Genomic DNA, 12,889 nt, shown 5'->3' on the forward strand with positions numbered 1-12,889 from the left:
ACTGTTTTACAACACGGGCAGAAAATAATTAGTCATTGGATTACCATACATAGATAAATGTTCTTGAAAACGAATTTAGCCGCAAGACATGGAATATGTAACTATATAATATGGACTCGAATTTTCACGGTCTGAGGACAATTCAAGTTTAATACTATGAACCGCGGAAATTAGAGTGTACACTAGTGCTCTGCATGGTCCGGTCTTAATCAGTCCGTTCCGGACCGAACCAAACCATGGTCCGGTCTAGTACGGTCCTAACATACAAAAATTATTGAATCGTCAGTTTGGTCCGGTTCAATAATTTTTATGAGTAGTTCGGTCCAGTCCTCAGATCAAATGCATTATTTTCAGTCTGGTCCGATTTCAAAAAAAGAAATGAAAATCAGTCCAGTCCGGTCCCAATCATGGTACTTAAAATCTAAATACAGATATTGTTATGTAAACAAATAAGACGAAAAAAAAAACTACAACTTTGAGTACATATTTATTAATAAGGTCAAGTAGTCCGGTCCATTGTAATACTAAACGCATAATATGGTACGGTCTAGACTAATACAGACTGAACCTTACGGACCGGTCCATAAACGGTCCAAAATGTTTTAAGATCGGACCGACAGTCCAGTCTACGGCCTACTTTATTAAATGTTATTTAATTGCTGGTCCGGTCTGGTCTAAAATAATATGAAGCCATCGGTTCGCTCCAATTTTGGTCTTTGATTAACGTTTAAATCAAAGACGGTCCGATTTCGGTCCCCTGGTAAAATTTGTAGTCCGGTCTGGTCCTTAAAATAACGGACCGTGCAGAGCACTAGTGTACACGTTTATTTCCCGGTGTTTCCTTACAGTATAGGCCTGCAAAATAATCTTGCCAACCAAACTACAGTGTGCACGTATGTGTTACAATATTCAATTATGCATTTTGGACGGTGAACGTTCCAAACCGTTCAACGCGACTAAGGTTTATCGGTCGAAGGACTTGCGGCTGGGTTGTTTATGAACGATAAAACGGTCGTTTGGACGCTTCGAGCACACGTTTAGTACACGTACTACAAATGGATTAAGTTAGGGCGTGCGAGTAGGTGGCGACGGGGAGCGCGAGAACGAAAAGTAATTTAAAATACCATCATTCGTTCGACTGAAACGCATTCGTCTTTTTCGCACGCTACACAAATAATAGTATGGTACGTTTTGCATGCCGTTTTTTTGGGAGGCAATCGGCGGTCCACGGTCTAATATCGACTGGAACACTGCGTACAATAAATGTAACTGATAACCGCCGAGGAACGATTTGCCGATAACGGTTTGCGTTAGGGGACGTTTTGCTGAACGAACGACCTTTGTCTGATTTTGGCGGCTTTTGTCGTCCTGTGCAATACAAGTAGGTACACGGCGCCACGGAGTACACGTGTTTTGATGTACCTAGTGTTGTAAATTAACAGAAAAAAAAAACGTCCACGCGTCTCGCTGTTACTACAGCGTAAAATTATGCATTATCACTACTCGTGTTTTACATACGGTTACGATAGGAGTCGATCGAAAAAAAAAACAAAAAACTATAATAATAATATGGTTAAATAGGTGTGTGTAAAATAATCGTTCGTACAAGCGTTAAAAAAATTGCAGCAAATAAACGCTGGATACGTGTGCTGTAAAAAAAAAACATTGCTAATTAAAATATCCGGACGTGGAATAGTTTTTTTGTTCGCGTATGACGTGCGTTTACGACAATGGTAATTTAAGACCTAATTAACAACGGAACAATATACGCACTTACGTATTTTATAACTACGACATCAGCGTACCATACGGATATAATTAACATAAGAATATCTAAATCTGTATTGTATGTTTTAAACCTATTGATGATTATGGACACATATTTAACCTTAATAACTGAAAAGCTGTCATACGTATCAACGTTAAGCAACAATATACAACAAATGTACAACAAAGTTAAATGTTATAATAACGAACAAATAGACAAAAACCGATTATTTTTAAATGACAGGTTTTGTGAGTATTGCGTTCAGATTTTGACGTACTTTGTTCGACGATTCTCATCTCGTTATTTTATAAAGTATAAAATAGTGTTTTATTATTTTGTATATTACATGCATTATATGTATTGTTTAAAAATTATAATGTCCCTAATGCATATCATCCCGGTTCGTCCTCGTTTCATATAATATAGTATTCAATTTGATTGAAAATCTAATCCACAAAGAGAAAAATATATAAAAGCTCAGGTTAAAATGTATATTTTTTAACAATATAATTTGCGCAGCACAATACATCTAGCGATATACTGTAATACAATCTGCTCTAACAATATTTGTATATTTATTAAAATATATTTCAATACAAAAACCATTTATCTCAATAAAATTTAATTTTTATTCGAATTTTATTAAATTGCTTTTAGTTAATTGTTGAACGCTGTTATGTTTCAAAATGAAATTAAAAAAATAAATAAGCTACCCGGGTAATTATATTTTTACGTTTAACTGTATGGAGTTTTCGATTAAATTTAATTACACAACAATGAAAATTTAAATCTAATACATCTTGTGATATTTCGATACTGCGAGCGTATAATTTCACCTAATTACAATTGATATAGCTGATTAAAATTCGAATTTATTTATTTGTAATAATGGAAAAAAAATTATTTATTTATTTATTTGGATATGAATCATAGAACAACAATTTAACAAGACAAGACTGATGTGATATATTAAGGAGAACATTTTTTCACTACAGTGATTTACAACTGAAAGTGCGTAAGACGTGCAATATTTGGTGAACACGTAGTAAAAACATTTATTCTATAGTTGACAGAAAAAGAAAACTCAGATATTTACAAGCTTATTAACTGTATGCCATCACCTAAATTCAAAAATGTAACACCTTGAAAACGTTTTTTTGAAAAAATAAGTTTTTATAATTTACGTTGTACATAAATACAAATTCTGAGATTTTGGTCATTCGTTCAACTACAGTACTGTGACATTGCGTTATTTTTTATTTTGAAAATATTACATTATAGTTTTATATTTTTTCATTATTTTCTATTCATATTAATACCTAATACATCATAATGGTTTTTAATTAAATTCCATTATATGTATTTTATAATTAATTATTCCTAGTACCTCGAGCAATTGTGTCAGCAGCTTCAAAGAAAATAATAAGTACTTCATGATATGTATAATATTATGATATGCTGAAATGTTTTAGCAAAATAAAGACAATCAAAGCTTTTAAGTTGAATAAATTAAAATATTCTTTTTTTTCATACTTATTTATAAGTCAGAAGTTCTATAATTTTTTGTTACATATTTTAAACTGAATACTAAACAGCGAGTTATTATGAAAAATATATTAGGTATATCTGTGTATCACATACTTCAAAACGTACTTCATCATAATATAACCTTTTACCTATACGAGGTTTTTGTTTGGCGGATATTAATAAAAAACACATTTTACAGAATTTTGTATAGCACATACTTGCACTTAAAGTTTATCAACTTTACATTAAAAATATGTAATAGCTTAGTTCAAAATACAACAGGTGGTCGTATTTATCATTACGAAAATCGAAAGAACATATTTGAAATTAAATTGTTTTTTTACACTTATAAAATAAAAATTAACTTTTGACTTTGTTCTCGCATCGTTTAATGGAGAACGAATTAATTTTTGATACTAAACATACGAGTATATACATTTTTTCATGTTATTTTTAATTCAGAAAACTTACAATAAAAATTAAAAACGGTTTTTTACATCCGAAATGTAACCATGATATTTAAGGTACAATAAAATTGATTTTATATAATATTTATAGTTCTTGCGTAACTGTTATGAAATTGAAATTCACAGTAATGTAAATCCTGAAAAAAAAATTTGTTGAAATACCGATATACTCGTTTATTATAAAATGCTTATCACATTTTAAAATTCATAAATCAATAAGATGAGTACAATGATTTTTGTGTCCATCTAATCGTATTATAAAAAAATTTGAAAATTATGTACAACAAGTCTTAATAACGATAAAAAAGAGTAATTAACTATATAATTTTTCCTCTTAACTTATGGTTTACTACGACCCACCTCCAATTTCATAATTTAGTAATGTTAATTATACATTTATAAAATGTTATACTTAAAACTTTTAGTATAACATTAATTTTATATAATCAACTTTAATTTAAAAGGACCTAACAGTAACAAGAGCTTTAAAGAATTTAATTTCGTCAGATTTGTTTTGGTGGAAAGACAAAGAAAAACTAAAAGACTTATAAGTTCATAATTTAGTACAAGTTACATGTCAATATTCGATTATTGATTATTATGTAATCACGATATTTGTTCAAAACCACCTTTACTATAATATTATGCTGTTTTTAACAATCGAAATATATGATTTTAACTCAAAAACTTTTATCGGACTTTTAGTCGTTCGTTTTTTTAACAATTTTCCCAACTAGTTATTAATTCACAAAGTTTTTAATTTTTTTTTTTACATTTAATTACATTTATTGAAAAAATCACACGTAAATATTTTATTAACAATCGAGTTGGTGATTAAAATAATATTTAAAAGTTTAACAGCACTCTTAAGCGCATTATGTAGATTACCGAAGAATAAAAAATTTTCGTATACTGAACTGATATAGCAGTAAATGTAATGTAATACGTAGGATGCTAAACTAACTCTTCTTGTATCATAAACTAAATCTATAAAACTGGATTTTTATTTAGAAATTAATGATGATTGAAGAGGTCGATACCAATGCATGACTTTTCATACAAACTGTTTGTTTATTAACAGGGGCAGATAGGCAAAAAAATGTACCTGGAAAATATTAATGGGGCGACATTAATTATTTTACAAACGGTATACAGTCAAGAATACAAAAACTCTTTTTCTAATTAAACCTAACAACACTAAACACCCAATTACATAGATGATATCAGATGTATGGTAATAGAATAAAATAATTCAAATTAATAATGCAATAACTAAGTTTTTGAAAAATTAAAAAAAATTTTTGATTATACATATTATATTTCATACAGAATACAACTCGAAAAATTAAATTTTGAAAAAAATGTGTCACACTAAGCTTGACATAAGTAGCATATTATCAATTGTATTTATATAAATATTTATATACCTAGAAAATAATATTTAAGTATTAATCAATATCATTTAACATTGTTTTTAATTTATTTACAAATAAGGAAAATTATTAAAATGAAAATGTAATATCATTTTTATAAATTAAAAATGTAACATTTTTTATAGCAAATTAATTTTAGTTGCAATAATATCCTCATTATCAAGAATTGATAAAATATCTTTTTCTGATGCCATAAATATGAAACATTCTAAATAATCTTGTGTTAATGAATTCCTTAAACCTTTTTTTAATATTTATAATTATAAGAATGAACGTTCGCAAAATACTTGCGTAACTGACAGAGTTAAAATTAATTTGTAACATAAAGATAATGCAGGATACGCTTCGCTAAACAAATTATAATGAACTATTAACTTTTAACAACAATTCATACAACTTACTTTCATCATAACTGTTACTACTTAATTCAAATTTTTCATATTGATTTTCATCATTGCCATGAGTATTGTCTTTTATTTCATTAGTTAACTCAGAATAATGTGTCTGAATACTTTTGTTTAAATTTCGCCATTTCGAACGAAAATCTTTTAACTCAACTTAAAGATCATTTAATGTTGATTTAGATAAAAACAGTGAAATTAAATCAAATACCCGTTTTAAAACAGTTGGTTGTAAATTTTCTGAATGGTTTTAGAAATTTTTAAGGTCAAATCATGAGAAGTCTGCACATAATGTTCCGTGTTCTGCATACCTTTTTTCAAAACTGTTAGTAATTGTATTTGTAAGTTAAAATAATGACATTGATGATGTAGAAATATTGGTTGTATCACACATCAATAAATTTAAAACATGTGCATAACATCAAATATGCGCCTGTTCTTTAGTAGCTTCACTTAATTTTTTATACAACCCATTATATTGTCCTTGCATGTTAGAAGCACTACCGGTGGAATTACCAACACATTTATTTGGATCGATATTTAAATCATTTATAAGCTTCATTAACATATCGACAAAGTTAATTCTTTTGGTACCAGTGTAATTGACATCTCCTACCAATTGTTCCTGTATAGATGCATTTTTCATGTATCACAAAATCACAGAGCATAGATACACTCTTGTAATGTTTTGTGTAGTCTAATTTAACAGAATACATATCAGCTTTGTTTAATTCTGAAGATATTTTGGACTTGATTAACTGGTTGATTGCATCTATAACATAGTTAATAGTGGTTTTCGATAAAAAATTAATATTTCCTCTCCCTTGCTTTGACCCAAGATCATGGCTTATCTGACTGTTAATAACTGTATTAAGATGACTTTTTAATTTAGAGTCATATTTTCTTAATGTAATTATTTCAAAAAATTACTATGGTCTAAGTTGTCATTTTTAAATTTATATGCAACTTCATTTGATTTACATTGATAACTCAAAACCCTCTTTCCAATTAATTTCACTACGTCTATTATCCGGTTAAATATTTGTTGATGATTATAATTTGATTTTTTCTCAAAGCCCTTTGGCCATATGCAAGAAGATAGTCAATAGAATCATATTTTTTCCAAGTATGTGATCATCTACGCTGTTTCTATAAAATGTTGAACATTCATGTTCTTCAATACAGTTGTATAAATGCTTCCAATCCATTATACGATGGATAAATATATTATTATCAGTATACTTACCATTCAAAATACATAAACTACAAAATATTGCAGGGTTTTCTGATCTGAAAGTAATTCACATACGATTACCTCCATCTATTCTAGTATACGCTTTGGCTGCAGAAAATGGTAATTTATTTGCGGTTAATGCAGATGATATTGCACCAAGAACATTTTCATTTTGCCAAATAAAATAATTATAGTGCGGATCAAATTTATTCGGTTTTTTCGACGACTCCAAAAACTGTACACTTTTGATAAAATACTGGAAAAAACCGCACACTTTTTTAAATTCTTGTAACCAAAAACCGCACATTTTTTTAATGATATATAATTTATTATTTATTATTTATTATTTATATTAAATATTTATTTAAAAACAATTTATTGAGGTACAATGTATATAGGCACTGAACAATTTAAAATATGAATAAAAAAAAATTAAAATTGCCCTCTTTATAACTATCTTCTTCTTCTCTTTCTTAGGGTTTATTGGACCTCTAAGACCATCCCGTCTCACAGCCTTTATTACTATCAATAGTTTTAAAATTAATTTATGAAAACACTTTTTTTCTTATAATATGTATATAAACTTTACGTTATACAACGCGTTTCGGTCGAAAAATGTACTGGTTATTTTTCGAACACATCAACGTGCGATAAGATAAGATTTTGAACGTAACAATTAACTTAAAAAATTATATATATATATATATATATAACATTCGTCTATACAAAATACATTATATAGTGAGGTTTTTATCCACTATAAGTGTGCGGTATTTGGCTGTACGATATACTTACCTGGCAATCCATAAAGTGTGCGGTTTTTGTCTACCAACCTTTTTGGGATTAAAATCAAATATGTGCGGTTTTTGGATGCAACCCTTTTTTTCACCTCCATACCTTTCATTGCACCGTTTTCAGCATGAACATCATTAAAAACATCTACAGAATTTTGATATCTAAAATACATATAATATCCAATAATACTATTCCTAATTGCAGCGCATCATTCATAAATTTTATAAGTATTCGTTAAGACGATAAAATAAAAATGTCTACATTAACTGCAAAGAAATTATCTTGAATTAAGTCAAATAATTTTTTATTAATTTTCCAAAGTCTGTACCTATTATCGCCGATTGCTAAAATTATAAATCATGTTGACTTATACACACACATATTTTTTTTGTTCTTCTACACTTATGCATTCAAACGAGTGTATTTAGAACCGATATTTATAACCAAACCGAGAACAATAAAACGTAAACAGACGTTGTTAAAGGAAAGTAAAACAATTTTAAAATGTATTGCATTTTACACCATTGAAACTGTTCGAGCTGTACACAATATTTTAGTATTTGTTTTGAATTATTTAAAGGTATGTTTAGCATCGGATTAATTTACTTTTATGGGTTTAGTGGCAATACATAAATGATTATCTGTCAAGAGTTATTTGATAATTTCAAAAGTATACATGTATGGATATAATAATAATAATAAGAGCTTTAGGGTAGTCGACCAAGGGCAATATCATTTATTTATGTCCGGGGGTTAGTTTTTGACAAATTATAAATAACATTGTTACGAGTCCGTATATTCTGTTAAAACTAGAATTTTCACAAAAATATAACCGACAATAAACCTACGGTCACATAATGAATAACTTGAAATGTCGCCGTATTATAATACCCTTATTACCGGACAATTTAAAGCATAAAACAGTAATAGAATTGCAAGCATATAACACTACTGTATATACCGAACACATGGTTACCTCATTAAAAACTGATAAAAATATAAATTTACATTTGAATGTTATACTCGTCATGTTAAAAGTTGATACTATATTACTTACTACACACAAATTATTATAATATTATATATTATTGATTACTACTTCTTTATGATGTATTAATTTTCACATATGTTTCATTTGTAGCAAAATATTTTCGTAATTGAACAGTTTAAATTATTGATTTCAAGTAATCACAAAACTACGTTTTACAAAGAAAACAAGGGAATTAATGGATAGCTAATATAAACACCGACGTAGAGTTTATAAAATATCAAATTGAACAATCAAACAAACCAATTAACGAGATTGCTAAAAGAATCGTGGTGCAAAAAATGTCGTTAAAATATTCAACGTAAAAACATTACAGACTACACGTCAATGACAGTAGAACCCTTCTTTAGGGAATACGGTTGGGACAGACGAATGATAGATGGTCGCGGTCGCATAATATTTAATTGGCTAATTTAAAAAATCAAAATGATTAAAGTATTTCAACCTTTACGGTTTATGACAGCATAAATAGTTTGTGTCTGAAATATTTACAATATATTGTAGTTATTACATTTTAAATGATAATAATTAAAAAATGTGAGTTATAACATTTTGTTTACAGTCATTTTGACAAATCCAATCATTTTTATCGTTAACCTATACGGTCATTAAAATATAATATAATATGTTTTGCAATTAATTCTATATTGCATTATGAAATGTTTTGTTTTGCTTGTGTATAATGTTGTAGTTGATTAGTAACCCAACAACAAATACATTAATTTTTAATCTTTTGAATAAACGTAGACCATTACACAAATTAAATTACACTGAAGTAAAAACAATTGACTTTGGAAATCATATTCGTCACACGAAACATCAACACTTGTTCTAATATAAATTCGGATACGTGGCGCAGCTTAGGATAAGGAATAACACAACGCGGTATGTATCCGCAGGCGCGGATACAAGAGGGAGAACTATGGGGGCTGAAGCTCCCCTCCATAGACATTAGGTGGGATCATATCGGAAGTAGGTACTTAAAATATTTAACAAACCAGACATAAGAAAGACTTACTTAAAGCCGACTCATAAGCACACGAAACAAAAGGTTCCTACGGATCGTATCCGTAAAGGGTTAGGGTAAACTAATTGCGTCCGTATCCGACTGTAAATATTTCACCAAATCGACCGAGTGCGATATGAATTAACTGTTGACGTCCGACGACTGTGTACCAAACACATATTGGTTTTACCACGGCAAACATCCTGTGCGCGCGAGTAAACACATGCACGCGGGTCATATCTCATATATTTGCGCTGCGTGACGATTCTTGGGAATCGTCGAATTTCGTCATGTTACGTAATGCAGCAATGTTCCGGGGGCGCGGGACGGTGTACCGCATTGTAACAGTTCAGTTTGGTTTCGGTTTCGTCTCGTAGTTATGTCACACGCATCACGCGTACATTAACGGGGTTACCGGGATTAGTGGTCGGGGGTGGTGGTCGGAGGGTCGAACCGAATTCGCGAGCCAAACGGATTACGGTTACGTTATCGTTGCAATTTCTCCGCCGCGTACGGTCGACCGGAGAACAGCTACGGGTGCGCTGGCGGATAACGTGTGTGTGTAAACACTATCGCAAATTGCACACGGTTAATTTTAAGGTTATTACGTACAGGTACGTTATTTCGATCACCGTGTGTGCACTCGTACAGGTTGACGGGCGGATGGCGAGAGGCGATGGGTGAGGGGTTCGTTCGTAAGGGTCCAGCGTGCTGGCACTCAAGCAATCAATCACACACACAAACATTTGTTCGCGCGCGCCATCGGCCGGGGACCGAAAGGGCTAACCCGCCGACGGGTGACGGGCAGCGGACAGGTACGCGCGCCGGGGACGAATGGAAGTGCTACCTGTTTGTGTGCCGTTGCTGGTGGCGGTGTTGACGTGTTGATCGGCCAGCGCGCACGCGCACAACAAGCACATCCATCGGATCCGTCTGGCGGCCAGCTGCATCTCATGTCGTCGGCTCGTCGTGGTGACTGCTGTGCTGCGACACGTCCGCGTCGTCGGGGAACGCGTTACCGCGCGCGGTGTAACGGTCCGGGACGAGCTGTTTGCGGTTCGGACCGCGGTCGGTCGTCAGGTCGGTAGACCCGTGGTACGTTCGAAGCGCTCGGGGGAGATGGTGGGCGGCGGACACCCGATGTGACAAGATCAGACGGTTAACGGTAACGGCGGAATTTTGGACGAGGCGGGTGGCGGAAGACGACGGCTTGTGGACAGCGCCGGATACGTGTCGGTGAACAACTGCGGCGTCGGCAGCGGCGGTGTGCCGTGGAAAAGCGCGCGCACAGCCGATTCGCCGACCGAGTGGATGCGCTTTGAAGTCCGTATCGTCGCGCCGCCGCCGCATCGCCGACCCCGGCCGCCCTCCCGTGTCACGACGGGGCCCGCCGTGTCTGCGCCAACCCCCGTGGCCCACAGTCCTGCTCCACCGCGAGACCAGGCATGACGGGAGGAGGACGAAGCGGTCGCGCGACCCTGACGAGGTGGTGGTTGCGAGCGACGGATGGAGAGAGAAAACGCTAACAGACCCGCCGCCGAAAATAATGCCAAACGATGTATTATAATTCGATAGTTTCGCCCCAGCGCGTGTACCTATATATAGATATATTTATGTATAAATAACGTGTAACATATAACGAGTTGATGATATCATACGCACGGCGTACCTTTTCGCCGAACAAAAACGAACGTTCTCGCAAGTTAATATAATAGTAGTAAACAGTGATTTTCGCCACCAACCCGTGCAACCCTTTCTGCTCGCTGTGGTTGTCGGTATATAACCGTACCGTGCATATGTATACGTTAAGCATATATTTTTTATACATTGTTGCACCTGCGCTACGCACTTACCGCTGTTGTGGGCACCATCGCAGCCGCCCACAGGTTAGACCTACCGGACTTAACCTACCTGTGTTGCGCCGCATTGATCAATTCGGTCGTGCACCAAATAAATCATTTACACTCTGAACAGAACTATGTCATGCTTGGTCGGTGCGTGAAACATAGAATTTGGGCCTTATGGACCCAAGGTATCTACTGCGCATGCGTTATTGATAACACGGAACGGGGATAAACGGATGTTACAGTAATCTTAAACAATTCGCGGTGATTAGGGTACAAATACTAAGCTCTACTACACTCCATCGCTCTACTCAGTGCATATTATCTAAGGGTCGTACGCATGTATACACACCTAGGTTACCTAGGTCACGGTGGCGTACTTTATCGTATCATAGGGCAAATGGGACAGTATCTCAGGGCTCCAGACCACGAAAAGCTTTAGAATCGTTGGCAATCCTAAGACCATTGCTCTTTAAAATAATTTGAAACTGATGTTAAATTTAATTCCTAAATTATGAGTGATAATTCTAAATACGTTCAGTATTGACGTGGAATCATATTTTACGCGAAATGCATTGTTTTTTATAGTATGAAATTTTATTTCCTTTTCACTTTGTACAATCATTAATTATTGGTTGATTATTTTAGTTTATCGTTTCTTAGTAAGTATTCACATTTGAATGAACTATACGACATGTTCGTTTTGAGTTTTTATAAAAACAAAATATTAGTTGGGGTCCTAGTTTATTTCACTTCACGTCAAGGTTAGAGTGCGATCAAATGTTCCTATCGAATCGCACTATGGGAGAAGGACTTTCGAAGAGTAAACCCTCGACTGAGTCTGAGCAGAAAGCATGCGAGCTCATCGTCCTTTTAAAAACAAAACGCCTTACCATCGCTATTCTACATACCTTTATTTCTTTCCGTCCGCAGACGATACGGATTAAATACGTAATATTATTAATCACTGTGTATAGCTATAAACTGTGTACGTGTTCGCAATGCGAGTTGTGCTGATAACAGTGGTAACTGACACACTATAGTGACGATGTAACCGTATTACTGAACGTGAATCTCGTACAGTCGCCGTTTTTGCAGATTGAAACTATACGCGTATACCGCGGAACACAACACGGGTTAGTTCGTGCGAATCGCATCCGCAGGAATTGTGATTACGAAAAGTTGTACGTAGGAGAAAGTAAAACCCCACGTTTAGGAATGGGGGTGGAATCGCGACCTCTCTACCACCTTTGGTTGCGTCATTGTGGGAAACTACGAGTACATGTACTTATAGTCACGCGCTATAATTTTAACGTTGGGATTTTTAACAAAATAATGACACAGTATTCAATGCCACAAAACGCGT

General features: G+C 33.6%; 1 protein-coding gene across 2 annotated transcripts in view; it reads right to left on the reverse strand.

Annotated features, from left to right (window-relative positions):
• The window catches only part of LOC112681998, a 30,630-nt gene extending 19,646 nt beyond the window's left edge, over positions 1-10,984 (reverse strand). For both annotated transcript variants that reach the window (XM_025552425.1, XM_025552426.1), the window contains exon 1: positions 10,527-10,984. In XM_025552425.1, coding sequence (XP_025408210.1) covers positions 10,527-10,629 — 103 coding nt within the window. In that variant the 5' untranslated portion in view covers positions 10,630-10,984. The remainder of the gene's footprint in view (positions 1-10,526) is intronic.
• Between the last annotated feature and the right edge of the window lie 1,905 nt (positions 10,985-12,889).

This window comes from Sipha flava, unplaced genomic scaffold (assembly GCF_003268045.1).
Source record: "Sipha flava isolate LNK unplaced genomic scaffold, YSA_version1 1_pilon_pilon, whole genome shotgun sequence".
Classification (NCBI taxonomy): Eukaryota; Metazoa; Arthropoda; class Insecta; order Hemiptera; family Aphididae; genus Sipha; species Sipha flava.